At 44.0% G+C, this 25,677-nt stretch overlaps 1 protein-coding gene across 5 annotated transcripts; it reads right to left on the bottom strand.

The window, feature by feature from the left end:
• Positions 1 to 45: 45 nt before the first annotated feature.
• LOC125948660 (aminopeptidase N) lies at positions 46 to 24,929 on the bottom strand. 5 transcript variants are annotated; one of them, XM_049674942.1, is made up of 11 exons: positions 24,334 to 24,929; positions 24,159 to 24,265; positions 21,511 to 21,663; positions 6,034 to 6,196; positions 5,205 to 5,492; positions 4,070 to 4,221; positions 3,334 to 4,009; positions 3,053 to 3,245; positions 1,753 to 2,987; positions 1,537 to 1,680; positions 46 to 1,461 (listed from the first exon to the last, which is right to left on the bottom strand). In XM_049674942.1, the coding sequence occupies exons 3-11, from the start codon at positions 21,536 to 21,538 to the stop codon at positions 1,206 to 1,208; spliced, it is 3,135 nt and encodes a 1,044-aa protein (XP_049530899.1). In that variant the 5' UTR covers positions 21,539 to 21,663; positions 24,159 to 24,265; positions 24,334 to 24,929; the 3' UTR covers positions 46 to 1,205. The 5 variants fall into 5 exon arrangements, with proteins under 5 accessions (XP_049530899.1, XP_049530890.1, XP_049530917.1 ...); XM_049674933.1 differs by having other exon boundaries at positions 24,159 to 24,929; XM_049674960.1 differs by lacking the exon at positions 24,159 to 24,265.
• Positions 24,930 to 25,677: the final 748 nt, after the last annotated feature.

The following is a 25,677-nucleotide window of genomic DNA, read 5'->3' as shown; positions in this document are numbered from 1 at the left end:
AATAAGCATGTGTATTATCCAAACAGAGAAAGAAAACCAAAGTCGTATGCTTAACGCACTTTTATTGTGGCTTATACATGCTGGTCGAAAAAGAGAAAATAACTGTTATATGTGCGTTCTTGCGACGCGCATAAATGTTATTATTAATCGAGCATGCATTATGGTATAAATACAACAAACACTCACAGTAGTCTGTTGGTATGGAGCTAAACCAATGTGTTCGTTACGGTAATTCCTTTTTTCCATATCTTATCTTCTTTTTACGTGAGCTACCCTGGGTATTTAGTATTGAATTCCTCATAAACTACGGCATCGTGGAAACTGTTTTAAATATCTTTAAGATCGAACTATCACCTATTCCAAACTGAATACTGTTTGTAAAGTTCTAAAACAAGTAATACATCGTAGAAGTTAGTGCAAGACGAAAGCTGAACGTAAGCTGGTGCAACCCGAAGGCAGTAAGGTGATCGGACAGAACCGTCAACCTTCCTTCACGTCGTCTATACATTCCCAGCATTGGTACAAAGTTTAACTTTAAATCGCATGAACACTCGTACACGTTAACAGAGTTAATCTGCGCTAACAGCTAAAACAGTCTCCAAAAAATAGTATGAATGTTGATGTTGGCTTCCATTCCTGTTTCCTTATCTGCCGCCTTCGAACAAATCTTAAGTTTGCTTAAAACTACGAGGCTTCTACAAGACTACTTCTATACAGCGCGCAACTGCATAATCACATCGGACAACGCAATTTTGACCAAACTTGGGGCATGCGGTCACGTTGACTATTGCTATATCCGTAACAGTTTGTTTGGTATCGGGTACGGTCGAAAAGCGTATAAATGTTTAAAGCGCCACCACAACAAATGAATAAATGAAAGACACTAATTGACTTTCTTAAAACCAGGTGCGCTGGTATGGCCACATTGAACTCCGGTGGCATGACGATTGCAGCCGATTAAAAAGGCACAGCGTTTACTCGTTTTTTTTTTTTTCGATGCGAGGCATATTTGGTTCACAGTACTGTCCATCATTACGATTGTTGATGGCTACGAACTTTTCTTACTATCACTATTCTTTTTAAAATTTTTGAAAGTTTAACTGTGACTGTTCGAGTCTCTGAACCTATTAAAAAGTTTTTGACTTTAAGTGAAATCACGCACGCGCTTTTCCGTAGTATATTACGGGTGAGCGAAGTCGCCACCGCTAATACATATTAAAGTTCAAATCTTTGATCAGCTGAACGAGAAAATGTTGCAGCTGATGGTAAGAGCGCGAACGCCAGTAGATGTTGTTGAGAATCTGCTCCTTAGCCAACAGGATTGACTTCTCAATCGTAGGCAGTCCCAGCTGCTTGGCCTTGTACGCGAACCGATCGAATCGCTCTTTGTGGTGCGGTTTGTTCATCAGCAGAGTGACCGAGTCGATCATTTTCGACAGCGTCGAGAATCCATCACCATAGCTGAAATCGTAAAGCAACAATCGCTCAATATTAATAGAATGGTAAATTTCTTAAAATCTCGGCTGGCAAACTTACTAAGCATTGATGTCGGCAATGTTCTCGTAGAGGAAATTAAATGCAATATCGCTACCAGCGAAGTTGGTGGCCACAGCCTGGAAGGCGCGTACACCATCCTGCTTCAAAATGCCGGATGCTGGACTGATGGTCATATTCAGATACCTACAGGAGAGCAGAGTGTGATTTACACGCACAAGTTAAAGAGATTTCTACATTCGCAGAACAAACACTCACTTAGATAGCAGCCATGGTTTCACGGTGCAACCCAAGGCGTTGAGAATAATTTCCTTCTCAGACGCACTGTCCGTATCTTGATAACGCTTAAAGGCAAAGTTCCACTCCGGGACGCCACCGTCGCGTAGCGATGTACAGTAAATAGTCTCTTTAAGGCTGGGCGGTATACGATTGTCGCGGAAATCGGTCATCCAGCGACGGAACAGCGTTTGCGCCTGAACTGAGCACTTGTCGATGCCATAGTGGCAGGCGAGATTAACCACGCGCTCGCGGTGTATCATATCCTGGTGGCTATCCTCGGCACGGTCCTCGAACCCAACCGCATCGAACGCTGGACGCAATGTCGATCGCATCACTGCCAGCAACGTCTCATATGCTGGTTCACGCGACATCATGTTGTTGATGTAGGCTAACGACCGGGAAAGGGCCGCCCAAGCTGGAATGTCGCGATACTGCTGCGTAACAACTAGTATCAGCGTTAGCGGTATGTCGTACTGTATGTACTCAGCCCGGGCTAGCTGAAACGCATCATCAACCAACTGCATACGTGTGAGCGGCGGCAACTTAGCGAAGTTGTTCGTCAGTTTTTTCCAGGAGGCATAGTCGTAGTTCACGCGATAGTATCCGGCCCGGTCGGCGTTGGCGTAGAGGTATTCGTCCGATTCTATCGCGATTTGTAGCTGGATGGTCGCATTCTCGTAGGGGAACCAGTGAACTTTGAGTGGCTCGTGTGCGCGTTGCGACTCAGCCACAATAGTTAGGGGAATGTACCAGCGTGTATCGTCGCTGGAATTTCGCGACGGCAGCAAATAGCGTTGCTGCGAGATGGTGAGTCTGCTGCCATTTCGTTCAAAGGTGATAACCGGATAACCGGGCTGCAGCGTCCACGTTTCCATGATTTGTTTCACGTCTAGATCGGTGGGTAGCGTTCTGGCCCGATGCCCTTCAGCGGTCAGGATATCCCACAGGTCGTCCTGCACCGCATTATCAAACTGGTACTTTTGCAGATACTCGTGAATGCCCCGCTTAAACGCAATGTCTCCAAGAAAGCTATCCATCATACGCACGATGGCTGCACCCTTACTGTACGAGATCGGATCGAAAATTCGCCGGATATCGGAAGGCGTATTGACGGGGAACGAGATAGGATGGGAGTTACGGTCCGAGTCCTTCTCAAACGCTTCCTGCAACTCCTTCTGCACAAAGGATTCAAACATATGCCAGCGTTTTTCATTCTACAACAACAAGCGGATATTTGAAGGCATATTACATCGCACTCGCGCATAGCAACTACACTTACGGCGTTCAAGGCAATGTAGCTGATGTAAGTAGCAAAGCCCTCCTTTAGCCACAGATCGTTCCACCAGCGAGGGGTCACCAAGTTGCCAAACCACTGGTGGGCTAGCTCATGCGCTACCACCGACGCGACTGCTTCCATATGCTTTGCCGACGAGCTTCGGTTGTCATCTTCCGGCACTAGCAAGGCTGATTCTCTGTCGTGGCCCCCAGGTAAGAAAAATGGATACAAATGTTAGAAGGAACCCGGTTCACTGGCCTGAAGGAATACTTTACACTCCTTACCTGAATGTGATCAAGCCCCAGTTTTCCATTGCACGGAAGCCAAAGTCCGGCACGGCGACGAGATCGAGTTTGGACAGGTGGTAGGGCATCCCGAAGTATGTCTCAAGGAATGGTAGCAAGCGCATGGTCAGCCGGTGCACGTAGCTCCCCTGTTGGCGCACCTCCGCCCGCGTCCAAACGTTTACTATTGGTTTAAATCCTTCGGAGCGCTGAGCGAGCTGCAGGTTGGACGTGATGAAAGCCACTAGGTAGGTGGACATGCGTGGCGTGATGGCGAAGTCCTCACGCACGAAATCCGGAGCACGACCAACATCGTACAGGTGACCGATGTGCTCCATGTTCGAGAGAGTCATGGCACGATCGTTCGGGTGCACGATCGAGATCGCGAACGTGGCCTTTTTGTCCGGGCTGTCGAAACAAGGGAAGGCACGCCGTGCGTCAATCGGCGAGAACTGGGTACTGGCAAACCAGCTGCGACCATCTGGTTCCTCTTTGTCCGGGAAGTAGCCGCGGTAGAAACCCTGCAGCGTATCGCTAAGTCGGCTCTCGAATTGCAGTTTGACCGACAGGTTGCCGGCCGCCGCTCTGCTCAGAACCGGTTCAATCAGATACGATAGGTTTTTAGCACCGTAGTAGGCTTTGAATGGGATGGATTTGGTCGACGCAAGACTGAGCACTAGGTAATAGAAAAGAACATCAAGGACTTGCAATCAAGAAGGCGATAGAGAAGACTTACCCTCACAGGAGAGGATCCGGATTTCGTTGACATCCAGCACGATTGGTGAACTCTTCTGGTCCCGAGTTTTGTCCCAGTTCGTATTCGGTTTTATGTTGATTGTTACCGTACCGTTGATAACCGATCGTTCGACGTTCGGTTCGATGATCAACCTAACCGGTGGGATAGGAAGAATGTCATACCGTCCGTGCGGAAAAACTTAATATAGTTGAGACGAGAACTGCCTAGCCACGCCTAGCCTAACATGTGTTGAACAAACTGTTCTTTCCAATTCATCTTTTACGTCTCTTGATCCGTTCCGCAACTCAGACATCAGATATTAATATTCAACTTAGCAGGTACAGCAGGTACATGGGGCGTTCTAGCGTTTATTACACAATTGCGATGCGATGAGCTCTCCGGCGTGCAGTAAGTAAGCGATTTGTGTTTATACACCAACAAAAAAAAGTGTTGAATCATTTGGCATGGAAATAGTTCCTGGCATGGCATATAGATTCTAAATGGCAAAGGCACGCAAAACGACTCCGTACAGTTAGTCAGAGCACAAGGGTAGTTTTGTTTATTTTCCGCAACATGTGTTTCTTCGATGAAATATTTATATTTCTCTGAACTGAGGAGAGTACAGCGGTGTCGAGCCGGCCCAAAACAGAGTAAATCCGGTGGCCGATGTGTGCCGTTTGTTACAGCATAATCGATCAGACGGTTGCTTCTTACTCGGATGCCAGGTTTCGAACATCCTGAGGCAGTGATCTCAGTGACTGACAGGGTCTACAAACTATCGGAGGTTAGCTGTTGTGAAAAAAATATACTCTGCTGTTCTTATTTTGTCGAAGTAACAGCATTTTTTCGGTCGAATGATGAAGGTTATGCTAGAAAAACTGTCCCGCACAACTGACCACAAGGTACGGAACATTTGAGTCATTGCATTGAGTAAGTAAAAGCTATTTAGATAACTTGACCCCCAGAGAAAGACATATGGAACGGCCGAATCGGCCGATGCCAGTGGGCTGGATTAGTTGAGGGCAGTTATTGCGCGGTGTCAATACCGTGACGCCCATCTTCCCCTTCGATTTGCAACGCTGGTGCAGAGAAAGCAGCCTTCTCAATTCGACAGGATTTCTTTTTTTATACGCACCTGTAGTGGATCGGCAACCAGCCGGAGGACTGCGAGAGACGATTTCGTTCGGCCTCGTCTTGCTCCTCGTCCTTCCAATTGGCACCAGGGCCGAACCAAGCTCTCGATGCAGCTTGGTCATCCGGGCCGGCCAGAGCATTGCGCCTGGTGTTCGTCTCAGAGTAGTCGTCGTCAGCGTCCAGCATGGAGGGATGGGGCTTCTCGTGGGTTCCCCAGTATTGCTGGGTGTTGAGTCGCGGATCGGACGGAGTACTTGTGGTCATCGTATCCGCCAGCATACACTTGTTGCTGTGCAATCGCAATCGAGGGGTCATAGAAAAAACATAATATTCGTTTGCTCATTTATTACTTAAAGTTAATATTTACGTATAAAACGTCATCAATCCCTCCTCTGTGTCCTCGTCTTGCTGACCCACTATGACTTTTCTCCGTATCAGCAGCCATATATGCTCTGCTATTCTCCTGTCTGCTTGCAGCACGTAGAACTGTTCTCTACATTGTTTCACCAGGGTTACCCAAACTGATAAACCTTTAATTAGAAATGCCGTGCGCACCCACCGGTGGTATCTTATCTGGAGACGGAAACCCTACCTTCAGATACCGCTGCCACTATATCGGCCACCAAAGCTGAAGGTAAAGCTCTAGTTGTCGACAATACTGCCGCGCATTTGTTGCCACCATCCACTACACCCCATGGCGTAAAAACCCAATATTGGACCATAGGACCGTTGGCTAACCGACCAAACCAAAATGTTCTAAATTCCGTCAAATGTTCCGACAGAGCACACGGCCAACAGAATTTGTCAAATCAAGCATATTTGAGACTTACCTCGCTTGCTGCAGCGCCATCAACGTCAGCAGCGTCAATGTTGTCAGCAGCAGCAGCGCAAACAGGACGCCAAAGACAGCGACCACGGTGTTCGAGCAGTAGCGGCCACGGGGCTGCTGGTTGATCGTGTACTTCTGCCCATTCTTCGATTTCATCGGGCCTCCTGTAGAGCGTAGAGAAAACGTATAGAACGACATGCCATGAGTACGAAGTAGGTAGGTAGTTGGGGCATGCTAGGAGCAGATGCGTTCACCGGCGATACTTCCGCGTATCCGCGATCGCCAGAGCCAGAGAGTGATCCAAAATGGGGTATATCTAAGGGTGCTGGAGAAAGGTCAAACGGGGTAGCCGCTGGTTGAGCCGTTATGGCGCGGTGGTATGCATGTGCAGTGTTTACGTTTGACGTAATACTGGGATGGCAGGGAAGGGAGTATTGCATTGGAAAGCGGCAAATTTTGGTGCGGTAGTAAACGAGCTGACGCCATGCGTACAGGCGAACATTTGACGTCACCGTCCACCACACATTGGCGTACAAGTCTGAAGAAGCATACAAGAGCGTGTCCAAATTCACCGACGTGATTCGTCATGGTGACAATGTGTGGTGTCACATTTAAATCAGCGTATCCAATGGTAAAGTGGGACGTTGAGAGGGGGAGCCGTACGCGACCTATCGCGAGCTGGATAATGATATCATAGGTTCCAGCGTTCCACTAGTAGGCGAGGGCCTGTCGGCCTACCTCTAATTGATACTGCGGGACCTTCTAAATCGATCAGCGATCACTCACATGCACTAACAAACGGAATAGCACGTGCGCGAAGGATATATATAGAGAGAGAGAGAGAGAGAGAGAGAGAGAGAGAGAGAGAGAGAGAGAGAGAGAGAGAGAGAGAGAGAGAGAGAGAGAGAGAGAGAGAGAGAGAGAGAGAGAGAGAGAGAGCATGGAATCAATATACAGTGTCGGACATAAGTTAAGCAACCGGGTTAAGGTGTATGAAAAATTGTTCAAAATTTTAGTTTGCAACCAAACTGTACAGTTTCCGACTCAGCTACTGAAAAGTGTACCTATTTAAGATATTTTAGGACGATTTCAGTTATTAATTTTTCTTAACTTTAAGCAGATTAAATTTTCTTAATTTTTAAGCACATTAACAAGAAAGTTTCACAAAAGGTTTGAATTTTCATGCGACATAAGTTAAGCAACTGGCAATTTTGGGGAAAAAATAATAAGATATTGATCATCACATGCGGAATTTCTGCATAGTAGTAGTCTATTGGCTTGTAAACTTGCTAAATCTGTCAAGGTTTATGAAGTTTTAGTATTCTTCTTGCCTTTAAACACCCAACACACTTGGTTACATTAAAAACGGAACAATGTCGCATAATATCTATTCTATCGATTGAAAACAAAAAAAATGAACCTAGCGATTCAGGGAAATTATCAGAAATACATTAGTGAGGCTTTTGGCATAGATAAATCAGTAGTTTCTCATTTCATAACCCGTACAAGGCAAAAGGAACTGTTGAAACAGCTTTGCGTCCTGTTCTTCTTTGAAAAACTTCACCCAAAATGGACCGCATTATCAAATGGTAAGCAACCAAAGATGCGTTTGCATCAGGAATGGAAATAAAAAGTACATTAAGCTTGGATATCAGCTCCCAGGCCATTCAGTGCCGATTGAGAGACGGTGGGTTATTCAGTTGCAAATCAGCAAAAAAGCCGTACATCAACAACGAAGGTACAACTTCATTTTGCGATGAGTTGTTTGATCTGGAATGTCTCAATATTAAAAAATAGTTTTGTTTAGTGATAAATCTATATCCAATCTGTTTATTTCGGATGATATGAAGCGAGCTAGACGTCCACTTTATACTAGACTAAATCCGCAATATTGCAAGAAGACTATTAAACATGGCGGAAGATGTGTGATGGTCTGTTAGTAAGAGCGAATGTTTCATATCGAAATTGTTTGAGGCTCTTTCCAAGGCTTGAAGTGAAATTCCGGAGGAAACGATCAACAAATTGATTTAATTTATGTTCAAAAGAAGTGTAGCTGTAATTAAAAATAACGGATTCGCAACGAAATACTGAGACAATCAGTAAAAACGAATTGATATCTTTCAGTTGCTTAACTTATGTCGAATCAAAATTCAAACCTTTTGTGAAACTTTCTTGTTAATGTGCTATTCAAAGAAAAATTAATAACTGAAATTGTCCTAAAATATCGTAAATAGGTTCCCTTTTCAGTAGCTGAGTCGGAAACTGTAAAGTTTAGTTGAAAACTAAAATTTTGAACACTTTTCATTACACCTTAACTCGGTTGCTTAACTTATGTCCGACACTTGTACATCACCGCATCATCCCCTTTAATTATGATTTTTTTTGAAATGGGGCGGGGCGAAACTCTAGCGCAAACGAAAAAATTAATGCCAAAACTTTTGCGCTTCGATATGTTTACATGGCCGGGTTGAGGAAATTAAAATCGTTTTTTTGAAGAAAAGGATTGAATACACTAGCAATGATCACTCACTGTCGATGTAAACCACAAAAGAACATATTGTGAGCCCTACCGTTTGCAAAAAGCTTTTACGCTAGGTTTTACGCTCCACGGACCAATAATCGTTTGACAGCATGTAAACGGCAAGCGTAAACGTTTTGGCATTAATTTTTTCGTTTGCGCTAGAGTTTTCGCCCCGTGTGGCCACGGCTATTGAAAAAGAATCCTGGACATCAACACCCAGGCCTCCTGGTGCGTGTCAGCCCGAGGCCGGCCATCATCAATTGGAGAGGAGTAGTTTAGGTTCATGATGCTTTGCACTGGCGACACATATCAGACCGGCCCTCGGCATCTTGCGGGATCTTTCCAGCGATCTCCAGCGAATGGCTTCTTCTACACGGAACAAACAAAAGTGTATGTGCAGCATCATGCCGCGATTGCCATGGTGTCGTTACACTCATTTAGCGTGGCGTAAATATAAATCAATGTTTTATTGCTGGCAACGGGACCCCGACGATGGCAAGCGCGTCAATTGGTTTCGTCATGCTGCTCGCCGGCCCTGGAGATCGGTTGTTTATCGATGTACCGACCGCGTACTTTGTTGATGTCTAGCCAGGAATGCTGGCTGGCCCCTCTCAAACCTTCCCATTGAATCTTTCCATTCAACCCCAAGCGTGTTATAGGCACAATGATTCCACCTTCTCATTGCGCAAACCGAATTTAGAACATTCTTTCCGTAACTTTCGTCCTTTGGTTTTTTTTGTTTTGTTTTAGAATTCACGATTGGGGTCCGGCGTGGCGCGGACACTGCACTCGTAGCCCGTGCAAACGTTCTCATTATATTACACACACGTACACACTCATACAGAGTTTATACACTCCCCTCTCTCTCTCTCTCTCTCTCTCTCATCTCTCTCTCATCTCATCTCTCACTCTCTCTCCTCTCTCTCTCTCTCTCAACTCTACTCATCTCTCTCTCTCTCCTCTCTCTCTCTCTCTCTCTTCTCTTCTCTCTCTCTCTCTCTCTCTCTCTCTCTCTCTGTCTGTCTTTCTCTCTCTCTCTCTCTCATCTCTCTCTCTCAATGTCTCTCTTTCTCTTTTTCTTTCTCTGGCGCCGCCTGCCTCCAACTTCACCCACTCCATCACCGTCAAAGAATTCCGAAGAATTCTCCGGCTGAGTTCGAACCTGACAAGAAAATGGGGAGGGGTAGTGGTAGGGCGCTACGGGCGCTAACGGGGCACATTATTCCAGGGGGAAGAAAGCGAATGTTTTCTTTAAGATCTTGTAAACACAACGCGCATGGGAGGTCGGCGTCATAGTCCGGGTCCGCTCGATCTCTGCGAGTCTCCGGGTGTGCGAGAGTCCGCTAAGGAATGTTCTTCGAAACTTCGAATTACGAAGCGCGTGTTCCTGGCTTGTGATATCGTCGTTCGAGTGACGGCCGTATAACGGGTGGTGGTAGTAGCCGGAACATGGGGGGGAAGGGGTCTTCTCGACAAAACCTCCGATAAATACACAGATGCGAGGGCGAGGGCGCATGCAATGTAGATCATGGTGTTGCTGATGTCATTTGCGGAACAACTTTCGACACACCTTGGCCGGCTGGCGATTGTTTCTTGGTGCCGAGATGAAAGGTAAGCCGAGAGGAGGGGAGGAGAGGGTCGAGAGCATAATAGCGACAAGCCGAAAAATTAAGATGAGAAGAAGAATAATAGAAAATATCGCAAAATGCAGTGGGCTAAGGGAATGTGTTCTTAAGGAATGGTGGAAGGACGTGATACTTGCGGCGTTTGTGACGGCCCGCCCGTCCTGTAGCCATCAAGTGTTGCAAACGCGTCTCCTACTCCTCTGGGCATCGCAACTTATCGCACCTTCCCCACCCACTCCCCTCCCCCATTCTCTCTTGCCGTGCTACCAATGCCACCGTCCCTTTCCGGACACTATCCAGGCAGCCCTTTTTTGCACCAACGCGTCACGTGGGCAGCCTACGAGCGAACGAACGAACGATTCTTCGGCTTCGGCCCTGGATCAGCCAGCCCGGACTGACCAGCACATTGAACGAAGGGAAAAGAGGGGAAGGGGGGAGGGGATGGTTGCCGGTGGCGACGCTAGGCTTAACATGGTTTCCCCGCGCTAGCGAGCAAGCTCCGAAGCTCGTGGGCTGCTGGTGATTGGAACGCCAAATCTACACTCAGGTAGGCGTTAGGGTCGCAACGTGGGGCGTGAAGTAACAACGCAACCGCAACCGCAACCGCAACGCTTCCATTCCCGGGGCCTATCATATCATGATGCCATCGATTCGTGGTGGTGGTTGTGGCGAGTGCTTAAGACCGCCACTGGCACTAGCCCGGCCCGTAGTAACTCGTCACAACCCACTGGCATTGAGGGGTGGCCGGGACCGCTAATATGTAGCGCGGTAAAGCGCGTAATCTAAGACACTCTTCCTTCTCCTTCTTCTCCTTGGGTTTGTCACCGTTCATCCCGACGCGTTTACCGGCGTAAAATGAAAGTAGAGAGAGAGAAAGAGAGAGAGAGAGAGAGAGAGAGAGAGAGAGAGATGAGGAGAGAGAGAGAGAGAGACTACCACCAACGCCTAAAACACCGCTGGGTTCCATACGGTACCCATACTGTCAGTCGGGAGAACGATACAGATAAGGCATTTCAACCGCCTTAAAGCTGTGTAGGAGACAGGAAACAGGTGAACGAACGTCTTCCAGTTCTTAACGAACCAGCGATTTGTTTGATGAACGTGTCTTTGTAGTTTCTTTCGGTTTTTTTTGAATTTCCCAAACGCCGTTTTGGTTCCGGTGGTGCAGTCGCAGTGCAGATTATCACAATGCCAACTAATATACGGTAGCAATTTCCATTTTCTAGCGTCCACACTATGAGATTTTACGGGCAAGAAATTGGGACGAATCCCAAGAGAACGAACAGCTTGTATGTCTTAAAAACTAAATGTTGGAAAAGATCCAATCAGTAAAACTCGTTTAATTGAGCAATTAAGGAGTCTTCGATATTTTATTTTAATTCTTCGCATTTACTTTTTACAATTTTTATGAGTGCTTATCCTTTCAAGATTACTGTATAAAATTTTGAGATCAATCTAAGCAAATCTGACAAAGATATTGCTTTTGAACATACGCCTTTCATACACGGCTCAAAGCTTCTCGCAACTTTGAATCGCGATTCCCAAAACCTGCGTTTTCAAAGTCGGCGCCCATCGTAGCATGAAAACTACTGGACCGATCGATTTGAAATTTTGAACATACTACTGTGTCCAAAAAGTAAGGTGACACGGTGTCCAAATTGCCCGCGTAAAAGGATATCTTTAGTTTTGTATTTTTTATATGTTGTCAGCACTGTTATTGACAACCATTGCAAGTTTCACGTCAAAATATTCACTAGTGTTTAAGATACGTATTTTTTTGTGAACTGCTATAAGTGCATTCTTCGTTTTTCTCCATGTCGCAAATTTTTAAACAAAGAATTTGCATAAAAAATATTTTTTCTGCTGCAAATATACCAATGTGAATGGTACAGAATATCTTTAGTGACGATACTACGCCAATAAACATTATTTACACTTGGTGGAAAGACTTCCAGGAGGGTCGGGAACGTTTTGAAGAGGAAGAACGCCCTGGACGACCACCAACGTCAATCGATGCGGCTCACGTCCAAAAAATCATAGATTTGCTGTTGGAAAACCGTCGATTAATAACAAGAGACTTTGCTGATGATAAAGGCATATCAAACATATCCGCTAATTACATTTGGAAGGATGTTTTTCATCTCATGCGCGTCAGCGCTCGATCACGATAATGCACCATCTAACACTTCGTTGGTTTTTGTGTGACTTTTTTGCCAATATTTTCACTCATATCGTTCCGATAAAAGCGTATGTGCCTGATTTGGTTACATTTGGCTTCTGGCTATTAGACAAGCCCAAAATTACGCTCCGGGGACACTGTTTTGACACGATAGAGCAGATGCAAGCCGCTGCGAAAAAGATGCTGAAGGCCATTCCTAAAGACGACATTTTCGCGTGTTTAGAAAACTGGAAAATTCGTCGGCATAAGTGCATTGTGTCTGGGAGGGATTACATTGATGGCGAAAAAAATGATTTGGAAGAAAAATTAAGGAACTTTCAAAATACATCCAATGTCACCTTACTTTTTGGACACAGTAGTATAATCTGTACACTATTTGCCAGGTAACCCCGTCGAGTTTTTATAAAAATTGTTGATACTTCTTTTTGAATATTTTTTTAACTTAAGTAAAGTGTCATTTTTTGAGGCAATATCGAAAAACGCAGCACTTTTTCAACTTCAAAAATCTGCCAAAAATCGAAAAATGGGAAATTCAACAGCCGACGGGGCTACTTATAATCTAAAAAAAGAATATTTATTTGAATGTTTCTGATGACCCAGCACGTGGCTGGGCACCGCAAAAAGTACATTTTTGCAAAACTGGCCTCTATTGGATGTCATGAACGTAGTTTTAAACAAATCTTCCCCAAAATAGAATGAAATATTCTTGAAAAGTTGTAGTTTAATATGAGATTATTTTGAAAATTTAAAGTCTACTGGTTTCTTCACAAAAATCGTAAAAATAAGCTCTTTTTTGATACGAAATAACCAAAGCCCCCTTAATGGAGATAGTGTTGGATTGCATGCCAGCTGCTCTGAATGTGTTGCTAAAGGTAGCGAATTGATGATGATTGTTCCGATTTTTCACCGTTTGATTATCGTACGAAGCTAAGAAAATTGAGATCAGCAAGCCGGTACCCCAGGTTCAAACCCGCTAAGAAAAAGTGACATTTTAATTTTTTTTTTTTTGGGCTGTGGTACATTTTTCGCCAATATGTAGTGTACATAGTCTGGGCAAGGGGTTAATGGTGAAACGTGAATGCTGGCCGTTGACCCACACCTCATCTTCTTATCACTTATTGTCACAGCATGTCTTATTGGCAGCACAGCTTATTGTCACAGCATGCGCTTGCATCGGCAGGCGGCATCAGTGCGCTAGGGAGTACCAAGTTATAAACCCCCTCTCAAGTGCCACACTAGGTCAACACCAATGCGGGGCGTATGAGGCCACAGCGCAACACAACTGGCACAACTGGCGAATCGCGTTTCTTCGTTTCGTCAGCGCTACTTGGGGCCCGGATGCGAGTGAGTCATCGATAAGGAACACTCCCCCTCCCCTCCCTTCAACTCCCAGGAAAAAGGAATGGAAGCAGGTGAGTCTTTGAGACAATATTAGCACACCAACTGCGCCCGATGGCGACGGTGTGTTGTTGCAATGCGAATATGCACTATAACCTTCCACGGACACAGACAAGTGGTGGCGGAAGCAACTGTCCCTCGCCAATGGCCACCGTCATCCATGATTGTAGAAGAGAATGAGAGAAAGAGAGAGAGAAAAAGCGGAAGATGAGTGCGCAAAATGTTGCACCTCTGTGTGCTGTGTCGGCGTATCGGCAACGACGTCGGAACCATAGCTCACTCCCAGCCAGCATCCCACCTTAATTCCATCCAACCGCCACCACCAACAGCAGCACCAGCTGTTTGCAGCTGAATGAACCGTTGACATCCGTATCTATCTGCTACAGGATTCGCTTGTTCCGTATAACAGGAGAGCGAAAGATGCTTCCACCAAATAACGGTTTCTAGGTTTAACCCCGTTGTCCAGACTTTTTGGCAAATAAATATGCTAGAGATAGGAGTTGTTACTTTATTTTTAAACGGTTTTGAACCCGAGGTACCGGCTTGCTGAACCCGGGTTTCGCTACCCTACGTACGATGACAAAGCGGCAGAAAATATGAATTATCTATATATATAAAATTCTCGTGTCACGTTTTTTTGTGTCCAAACTCCTCCGAAACGGCTGAACCGATTCGAACCAAACTTTGTGGGTCTCTTCTGTAGGTATCAGAATCGGATGTAAACTATATTTCATTTATATTTCTTAAGTAATATAAAAAATAAGAAAAATATATTTCGTAACTTTCTGTTAAACTATGATTTGATATTTTTTTTAGATTTTTCATACAAAAAAACTACTTATCCCAAATTTTCATAGCCCTAGCTCAAACAGTTATTTTTTGATGATTTTTTGAAAATCCACTAATTCACCGAACAGTAGTTGCAATACTGAGCGGCAGGGAGCGTTGTCAGCGCGAATTAATTTAATTGATGAGAATTTATCCTAGAAGGCTTAGCTCAGACCGGTTTAAGCATACTCAGGCAATATTCGAATTTTCGAAATTTCATCAAAGGTCCAAAAATTATGTATAAAAATTTAAAATGTGCAGACACATTACTAACAGTTTAGAATGTGCTCGATTGCACTTTTAGTAGGAGGTAAAAAAATCTGCACTTTCCCCAAACAACTATGATGATAATTGAAGTGCAATATGAAAAATCTAGAGTCTAATCTATACTGAAAGGCAGTATATGTCAACTATTAACATTATCATAAATGCTGTTGCGCGGGCTCCAAACTCCAGGCGGTAACGTTAGGAGCTCAACTCAGTTATTGGAAAAATTAGGCATTATGTGTGTTCCCTAGAAGGACACCGACAAACCCGGGGTATAAAAGGGCAGGAGATTTGCGAATAAAGGGGAATCTGACTAGAAAACTCCTTTTTGGTCAGATTGTTGGCAACGCTGATGGTATCCCAAAAGCGAGAACCCCTTTCCGAGGGCCTAGCACCTACGACAAAAAATCTGAGCTCGATAGTCCCCCAAAAGCGAAAAGGAATTAAAGGCGACGGGATTACATACGAAACAAACAGTCTCCGTTAGTCGGTGCCCAGCAATGCTTCCGATTCTTTCGCAGGCAAAAGGGAAGCGTGCCAGCCGAGTATCAACTGCCAATGATAGTTTAGTAATAGTAGCTGATCAATCCATGAAAAAATAGGCTCAAAACCATGGTTGGCGATCATGTAACCCAGTTTGAATCATCGGTAATTATTAACAACAATCATAACACACAAAGTAGAAACTCAAAGAAATAGAACATTTCAGTATAACCTAATCTTCTACGCGTAGCGACGCACGCGGGTCATGCTAGTCCATCTATATATATAAAAATCTCGTGTCACGTTTTTTTTTGTGTCCAAACTCCTCCGAAACGGCTGAAACGATTTGAACCAAACTTTGTGGGTCTCTTCTGTAGGTATCAGAATCGGATGTAAACTATATTTCGTCCTCATTACTTAAGTTATTCAAAAAATAGGAAAACTTTTTTTCGTAACTTTCTGTTAACCTTTGATTTGATATTTTTCTTAGATTTTTCATATAAAAAAACTTATAATCCTAATTTTATAATCCGCCAGGGAGCGTTGACAGCGCTAATTAGTTTAATTGATGAGAATTTTATCCTAGAAGGCTTAGCTAAAACCGGTTTAAGCATACTGGGGGCAATATGCATAGTTTTGTATAGAATTTTCGAAATTTCATCAAAAATGAAAGTTCAAATGAATCCCACAAAAAAATTATGTATAAAACTTCAAAATGTGCACACACACATTACTAACACCTCATTAACATTTCCATAAGGGCTATTGCGCGGGGTCCTAACTCCAGGCGGTAGCATTAGGAGCTCAGCTCAGTTATGGGAGAATTGAATCGTTGTGGTATGTATGTTCCGAAGAGGGACACCGGCCTGTCCGGGGTGCAAAAGAGCAGGATATTTGCGAATAAAGGGGAATCTGATTAGAAAACTCCTCTTTTTGGTTAAATTCTTTGCGACGCCAAAAGTCTTCCAAAAGCGAGGTGACTCCTTTCCGCCCATGAAAAGAAATCTGAGCTCGATAGGCCCCCAAAAGCGAGGGGCAACTAAAGGCGACGGGATTGCATCCGAAACAAATCGTCTCCGTTAGTCGCTGCGCTTCGGATTCGCAGGCAAAAGGGAAGCATTTCAGGCAAGTATTAAATACCGATGATAGTTTAGTAATTCTCTTCGCTGACCAATTCATGCAAATCAAAAATAGGCTCAAAATCATAGTTGGCGTTCATGTAATCAAAATAAAATCTTCAGCAAATATTAACAAAAATAGTCACACACAAAGCAGCAATTCAAAAATAATCGATTTCAAATAACCATCCTCTTTTAAGCGTAGCGACACGCTGGGTCAAGCTAGTATATACATACATATATATATATATATATATATATATATATATATATATATATATATATATATATATATATATAAATCTCGTGTCACATTTTTTTGTGTCCAAACTCCTCCGAAACGGCTGAACCGATTCGAACCAAACTTTGTGTGTATCTTCTGTAGGTATCAGAATCGGATGTAAACTATATTTCATTCCCATTACTTAAGTTATTCAAAAAATAGAAAAATTATTTTCCGTAACTTTCTGTTAACCTTCAATTTGATATTTTTCTTAGATTTTTCATACAAAAAAACTAATAATCCCAAATTTTCATAGCCTTAGCTCAAACAGTTATTTTTTAATGATTTTTTGAAAATCAACTGCTTTACCCAACAGTAGTTGCAATACTGACCGCCAGGGAGCGTTTCCATCGCGAATTAATTTAATTAATGAAAATGTTAGCCAAGAAGGCTTAGCTCAGACCGTTTTAAGCATACTGGGGCAATATGCATAGTTTTGCATAGAATTTTCGAAATATCATCAAACACACATATTACTAACACCTCATTAACATTTTCAAGAGGGCTATTGCGCGGGGTCCTAACTCCAGGCGGTAGCATTAGGAGCTCAACTCAGTTATAAGAGAATTGAGTCGTTGTGGGATTTATGTTCCGAAGAGGGACACCGGCCTATCCGGGGTGCAAAAGAGCAGGATATTTGCGAATAAAGGGGAATCTGATTAGAAAACTCCTCTTTTTGGTTAAATTCTTTGCGACGCTAATGGTATCCCAAAAGCGAGTACCCCTTTCCGAAGGCCACGACAAAAAATCTGAGCTCGATAGTCCCCAAAAGCGAGGAGGAATTAAAGGCGACGGTATTACATACGAAACAAACAGTCTCCGTTAGTCGGTGCGCAGCAATGCTTCCGATTCCTTCGTAGGCAAAAGGGAAGCGTGCCAGCCGAGAATCAACTGCCAATGATAGTTTAGTAATAGTAGCTGATCAATCCTCGAAATTCAAAAATAGGCTCAAAACCATGGTTGGCGATCATGTAACCAAGGTTGAATCATCGGCAAATATTAACAACAATAATAACACACAAAGTAGAAAATCAAAGAAATAGAACATTTCAGTAAAACCTAATCTTCTACGCGTAGCGACGCACGCGGGACATGCTAGTATATATATATATATATATATATATATATATATATATATATATATATATATATATACTAGCTTGATCCTTGACTAGATTGATAGCTTGACTAGATTGATATATATATATATATATATATATATATATATATATATATATATATATATATATATATATATATATATATATATATATATATATATATATATATATACTAGCTTGACCCAGCGTGTCGCTACGCTTAAAAGAGGATGGAGGATGGTTATATGTATAAAAGAAAGTTACCATTCCTTTGTTCGCTTATAACTCAAGAACGGCTGAACCGATTGACATGAAATTTTGTATACAGAGGTTTTTGAACCTCCTCAGACCTCGTGAAATAGCGGCTCCCATATAAATCTTTGCTACCTTTCATGGATTCAGCGCCTACTTGGATGCAGCAAAAATTTTTTGCAAAGCAACGCATCGGGAAAAAATTATAGTGCACTATGATTTGTTCATAACCGACTCGTAATGAAAAAAATAAATTTAAAGCTGAATAAAAATTGTAGAGGCGGTTTAGGATCGTTGTACATTTGTTGATTACATTTTTTTAAGAAATCAATAAACTCAGTATTTTGTATCACATTTTCTCATCAATTGGGCAATGGTTTCCAGGTATATTTAATTCGCAATGAAATCTAACTCGATTCGATGAAAATCGAATCGATCGGATTCATTTCACTTCCGCAGATTGTTTTGTAAGTTTGTTTCATCGAAACATGAACTTATTATTAAAGTGTTTTCACACATCGTTACTAATCGTGAACGTACTGAGTGGTTAAGTGAGCGAGCTATACTAGCCGCCAAAAGTCATGATGTAGATGACATAAAGAACACAATTCAGAGTGAGATTATTGGAACTACAGTGTCGGACAAAAGTTAAGCAACTGAGTCAAGTTGTATGAAAAACTGTTCAAAATTTTAGTTTTCAATCAAACTGTACTTTTTCCGATCCAGCTACTGAAAAGGGTGCCTATTTACGATAGTTTAGGACGATTTCAGTTATTAATTTTTCTTTAAATAGCGCATTAACACGATAGTTTCAAAAAAGCATTGTTTTTTCATGCGACATAAGTTAAGCAACTGGCTATTTTAGAGCAAAAATAATAAAATGTTGATCATCACATGCGAATTTCTACATAGTAGTAGTCTATTGGCGTGTAAGCTTGCTAAATCTGTCAAGGTTTATGAAGTTTTAGTATTCTTTTTGCCTTTGAACACCCGCCACACTCGGTTGCATTCAAAATGTAACAGTGTCGCGTAATATCTATTCTATCGATTGAAAACAAAAAAAATATGAACCTAGCGATTCAGGGAAATTATCAGAAATACATTAGTGAAGCTTTTGGCATAGAAAAATCAGTAGTTTCTCATTTAATAACCCATACAAGGCAAAAGGAACTGTTGAAACGGCTTTGCGTCCTGTTCGTCTTTGAAAAACTTCACCCAAAAATGGACCGCATTATTAAATAATATTCAACCAAAGATGCTTTTGCATCAGGAACGGAAATAAAAAGAAAATTAAGCTTGGATATCAGCTCCCAGACCATCCAGCGCCGATTGGGAGACGGTGGGATGTTCAGTTGCAAACTAGCAAAAAAGCCGTACATGAACAACGAAGGTACAACTTCATTTTGCGATGAGTTATTTGAGCTGGGATATCTCAATATTGAAAAATAGTGTTGTTTAGTGATGAATCCATATTCAATCTGTTTAATTCGGATGATATGAAGCGAGCTAGACGTCCACTTGGTACTAGACTAAATCCTCAATATTACAAGAAAACTCTTAAACATGTCGGAAGATGTGTGGTGGTCTGGGGATGCTTCTCTGGGCAAGGTATGGGACATTTTCATTGAATTCGAGGGATTATCAACGAAATAGTGTACAGAGACATCATGGAAAGTGTGATGCTTCCTCATGCCCAAGATGAAATGCCATCGAATTGCAAATATCATCAAGACAATGCCCCGCAATATACTTGTAAAATTTGAAAAAAATGGATCCAAGATCACAAAATTGTAGTTCAAACGTGACCATCTAACTCACCTAATTGAAACCCAATCGAAAATTTGTGGAAAATTATAAATCGCCGAGCCAGAACGAATGTTTCATACCGAAACTCTACTGAATTATTCGAGGCTCTTTCCAAGGTTTGGAGTGAAATTCCGAAGGAAACGATCAACAAATTGATTGAATTTATGCTCAAAAAAAGTGTAGCTGTAATTAAAAATAACGGATTCGCAATCAAATAGTGAAACAATCAGCAAATACGAATTGATATCTTTCAGTTGCTTAACTTATGTCGCATCAACAATCAATGCTTTTTTGAAACTATCGTGTTAAGGCGCTATTTAAAGAAAAATTAATAACTGAAATCGTCCTAAAATATCGTAAATAGGTACCCTTTTCAGTAGCTTAGCCGGAAACTGTACCGTTTGGTTGAAAACTAAAATGATGTATATTTTTTCATTCACCTTGACTCAGTTGCTTAACTTATGTCCGACACTGTATGCATCCCTTCAAATCTCTCGATTGGGTTGCAAATGAGGATGAAGCAACCAACTATTCAATTGAATTTTTAAACTCCTTGGATGTACCTGGCTTACCCCCATCTGCTCCGTTTGTTCTTGCGCCTGGTAATAAAACAAAAAATGTCGTTTATCATAAGGTGCTTACCTGAAGAGAGTGAATCTCAACAGTTACTGTTATGGCGTCAACCCCATGACATTGGCTTCTTTAAGCCTTCCCCCCACCCCCTCCCCCCTTACCGGCAATACATCACGAGGGAGCTACCTGGGAAGGATCAGGGGAAGAATACCGCGGTGTTTTTAGTGAGGTAGGGTCCATATGGTCATGCCCAGGATATGAAGCCAGGGGCAATTTCAGTGAGCCACCTATTTGCGAGAGCATCAGTAGATGTTCAATGGGGTATTTAACCGCCCAGCCTCCTCTACGAAGGATGCCGCAAGGTACTACCGAAGGGGGATAAAAGCAGTGGAAGGGGGGTTTTAGTGGGTAAAAATCCCACACTACCGAAGGGAACTCTCGCATTCCCCGAGGTGCCTTTGAAGGTTTCCCGCCCTACAAGTGTAAAAAAAAGTAACAATTGCAACAAAGCAGAACAAATCAACATTCGTGTACCATCATATTTTATTCTTGGGCAATACGAGGTATGCCGGGGTTGCTAGTCATCAAATAAATAAAAAACCAATTTTCAAAAACAGACAAACCGTTATTTCTGCTATGATTTCCTCAATTTCTTAAGCAATAAAATCTCATACTGTGGACGCAAGAGGAATAGACAGTGCTATTGATATATTGATTTAGTTATTCTTATAATCTGAACCACGGGGGTTAGCCTCCGAGAAAGGCAAAAGTTCATCTCAGGTGTAGCCACAAGGCGGCTAGGGGCTGAAGAGCCGCAATGGTCATGCCAGAATGAATCCCCGCAATAGGCGAAAATTGGTGTCGAAACCGGAGAATGGTCAATTAACACCAACACGCAAACTTCCCCTCCCCTACAGGCTGCAATACCCTTAATTGGGCGAAAAGGGGTGAAGGTAGTCCACGAGCATCTTGTTCCGTGATTCGTGGGTCGCACTATCGAAATAAAAAAAAACGGATCGGCGATCGCATCGAAGGGGTTACTTGCCTTCGTTAATGTGTCCGCTGGTATCCATTTCGATGATTTTTTTTTCTGTGCGTGTGTGCTGTCGTGCGGTCTGATGCCTTTAGTCTTTATGACGCGCGCTTCGAGTGCATGGACTCGAACCGCTGATGGCCGAAGCCGAATCCGTGAATGAATCTATAACGGGAAAAAAGAAACGAACAAGAAGTGAATGTTATCAGTTATTACAATAACAGATGCAGCAGATGCGTGGATGAGTGGAACGGAAATGCAAAGGAACGAACAACGCGAATGCGTGCTGAGTCAACAATCGGCCATCTCGGCCGACGGGACCTTTTGTTAGCGTACTCCTGGGGAGGGGGGGGGAGAGGGGGGGCTGCTGCTGATTATTCATATTGTCGTGGCGTCGGCGGCCGTGGCGCCCAGATAGGAGATTCGATAAAAATACCACATTTCAACACGACACAAGCATGTTAATGTGTATGTGTGTTTGTGTCTTGTGTGTTCACGTGGCGGTAGCCCGGCCGGCCGATTTGTGGTGTGATGTGGCGGGATATGCGTGTACGGAGAGATAGTCATGTACGACATACGCAACAGCACAGCAATCAAGGGCGCTGTGACTCAGGCAAAACAAATACAACACCAACATCCCCCCCCCCCTCCACCCCTTCCCCGCTCCCCACAAAGATAAGCACTGCGGTGCGGTGTGTTCCTGGCTTTGAGAAAATAACGGTAGACTTACTTCATACTGTGAAATGCTGATGTTTCGCGCGATGAGCCAAGGAAGCTAAGACCGCAAATCGGTCGCTTACCCAGCGTAGAGTTTCATCCAGTTTTCCCCGAGTATTGTGCCTAGGGTTTGCTTCCTGCTACACACCCACACAAAGACCCGCGCGCGCGTGCTCAGGAAAGGTACATCCTACAGGCACACATCTGCGGTGAAATCTGCGGTGAACAGAGGCCCCTTCTTCATCTTATGGCCCCTCCCCCCTTCTCTCGGAATCTCGAGCCCAATGTGCTCGGGGATGAGTGTGCTACAACCGCAACTGGATACACGGCACGCGATTCTCGCATTTCCTGACCGGGCCAGACAGCGTCTAGCGAACGGGAAAATAAAACTGGACACTTGAGGCCAAATGCAGAACGCTTGTGCATTCTCTCGTCCAAGTGTAAACGTTACCGACTCTCTACACGGGCGCGAGAAAGCTGAAAATGAGATGAGAATGAAAAAGGCGAGAATGTCAAATCCCATACATTTGTGACAGCCTACTTGTATCTTTACATTTCCATTTGTATGGGATTTGACATTCTCAACTTTTTCATTCTCATCTCATTTTCAGCTTTCTCGCGCCCGTGTAGATGAAGTGTTAGGAAAAGCCGGGTAAACGGATACCGAATGACTGATGACCGACAGTATCGACCGTGGTTCGCAGACTCCAGAAATGAGGCTACGGTGGCGCCACAGGACTTGGGGTCTTTTTGGGGGGTCTGAACTAGCCCTGAGCAAATCCTTTCAGCCTGGCCTTCTTTGCACGGGGGCTAGTGATAAAATTTCTGCTAGCCAATCGAACCATTTTGCCATCCGCGCTCGAGCATGTTGCGTGACCGAACATCATTTCCGCATCCCACTGTAAAACTTCGTCCAGACGAACAACAAAGTTATCGCGATAACTTTCTCGCCCTACTGTTTACATACGATTTGACAGCTCCAAAAGGGCTGGCAAGCTCGTTCTCGCTTGCTCGCTCGCTACACGTGCATTTCAGTTAACGCGATAACTTCTCGACGGATTTGTATGGGATTACGTTTAATTTAGAAGTTCTCGTCGAGAAGTTCTCCAACATTCGTCATCGTCTCGACGAAGTTTAAGACCGGGAAGAGAGCCGAATAAAAAAGGAGGGATGAGAAAGAGCAAGAGAATGGAAAAGGGTTTGATGGTTTATCGTCGGTTTGCCCTCGATTTATTCTAGAACGCTACAACAGCTACAACAACATTCTAGGCCGTATATGGCCAAGGCGTGTTCGATTGCGAATGCGGCAAACGGAACGGATCCAGAATTAGTACCATCAAGGAGCACCAAGGATTCCAAGGGCCAATGATGGCCTAGCACCCCAATTGAAGAGCTGTCAGGTTGACCAGGTTGGTTTTCCAACTAGTAGCCAATACTGATGCTAATAAAACAAGTTATTGTTATTCCCTGAATCCTCCGGGGCATTTATTCCGAATTAAGTCAATTCTGGGTTCGTCTTTGGTAGGCCAAGAGGCATAGTATCTCCCAAAATGTAAAGCTGCGTTCCCCTATCCGTAGGATTCCGTAGCGATCCGCCCGAGTCGTAGTTGCTCGAGGAAAATAGAATTCCAATCGTGAAACGTGCAACGTCGCAAAACGCCATTTAACATAATAACTCAAACAATTCTGTCGGGACTATCGTGAGTCAAGATCATCGTTATGGTAAAGGAGTTACCATTAAATACTTCCATTTGCACATGTCCGGGATTGCTATGGAACTAATCTTATTCAGAGCTCCAGCCAGCCTCAGGGATTGTGATATATTGTTGAACTTATTAACCACATGCAGCCTGCCACCACGCAAGATTCTAGATGCCACCCAGATGACGGGTCAACCACAACCTGCATCCTAGCATTTACAACATGTAATTGAATTAGCTTACTTGTATCGCTAGCCCGGTGCGCTAAGTCTCACTCACTGACGACACTCTGGTAACTGTGAAACACTCCGTGTGGTTGGAATCTATTTCAATTTCTCTCACTTCACCCACTGTTGATTGATGCGAATGAGATCGGAGAGGGTTGATCGATAGTATGGGCCCTTATGTGCCACCTTACCTCGTGCTACAGTTGCTGGTCGCTGGCACTTGCGTCCGACGTCACTACTGCACGCGTGTTACAGGATGTGATACTGGCGGAGGGGGGGGGGGGGGGTAATGTCGAAACCACGGGTAGGTGCGAGGTTGGGTGGCGGTTCACTGTTCCTTCGCGGGAGGCTCTAACCGTTTTGTCTTCTTGGTTAATTTTCGCCACGCACTACACCGAACAGTTTGCACGGATTGGACAGCACCAGGATAGATTGGGAACACACTAGTTGGGCTACCTTGGTGGCTGGCTGTGCGAGGTCGCGATTAAATGGACCCGAATCGTTAAATGTAACCCTTAAGGTCAGGTCACAGTCTACGATGCGGCTGCGGCCGGTGACAGGACCAAAAGAAGAGTCTACTTTGACAACGCGCACGGCATAACCATAGGGTATACTCTGCTGGTATCAGTTGCCTCAACCGTGTGTTCCGGGGTTGACCTCTCACTACACACCACACTAGCAAAACAAGGCACACGGTAATCTGTATGGCACGACGACGACGCGTTTACAACGGCGACCAACGACAACGACACGACTTTTGTCTCTGACGGTGGTCCAAAAAGCGTCGTCGTTGTTTGGCGTTTTCCCGCAGCTTCCACAGCTTATTTTTTTCATTTTTCACCGTATAATGCTGAGCTCAATTCCATGAACGGTGAGCTTCTTTTCCTGCCTTCGGGCATGTTCGTGTTCCGTTCGGATTCGGTTTCGCGAGAAAAGGATGCAGCGATGAAATGGAGCAATCATGATAGTGATTGAGAGAAAGAGAGAAACGAAAAAGGTGTGTTGTGTACGTGCACGCGCGCGTGCGCTCTTTTGCGCGGTCAGTGGAGGCGCAATTCAAAATTTAAACGGTTAAACGGTGCAAACCGCGAATTTCGGTTTTTCGGCAACCACGACAACCCGCTCCGATTTGGGGGAATCGGGGCTGGGGGGCAAACGCAAACGTTGAATGTTTTACATTTTCTACAAACAAGCACGCGTGTCACAAGAATATGAGAGAGCAATAGGAACATTTGTTTTGTTAGTTTTGAGTATCTTACAAATAATACTTGGTATGTGGTGTTGAACATCCCATTAGGATAACGTAATTCCTACTTTGTTTTTTACCCACTGAACAATGAGTAGACCCCTCTGCCTGCGACGCAGCGAGAGGAAGGTTGAGGAGGTTGAAAACGAAACCCCCGCGGCCTGCGACGGGGTTGAGGAAGGGGCAAATGCGACGTTCACTATGGAACCGCTCGTAGGCAGCGGGGGAAAGAGCGGAAGAAACCGCGAGGAGGAGAAGGTTTTGCGCGCGAGCTTGTGGGACGCTGTTG

The sequence above is a fragment of the Anopheles darlingi genome, chromosome X, assembly GCF_943734745.1.
Source record: "Anopheles darlingi chromosome X, idAnoDarlMG_H_01, whole genome shotgun sequence".
Taxonomy (NCBI): Eukaryota; Metazoa; Arthropoda; class Insecta; order Diptera; family Culicidae; genus Anopheles; species Anopheles darlingi.
The sequence above is the reverse complement of the archived record's forward strand: the minus strand, read 5'-3'. Positions and strand labels throughout refer to the sequence as shown.

What these genes read in the sequence shown, in the direction of transcription:
- LOC125948660 (XM_049674933.1), bottom strand. Translation starts at nt 21,538, where the DNA reads ATGGATACCAGCGGACACATTAACGAAG. An exon ending in CAGCGGACACATTAACGAAG is followed by an intron (nt 6,197 to 21,510) that starts GCAAGTAACCCC and finishes TACGCTCTACAG; the next exon opens with GAGGCCCGATGAAATCGAAG. An exon ending in ATTGCCGACATCAATGCTTA is followed by an intron (nt 1,462 to 1,536) that starts GTAAGTTTGCCA and finishes TTACGATTTCAG; the next exon opens with CTATGGTGATGGATTCTCGA.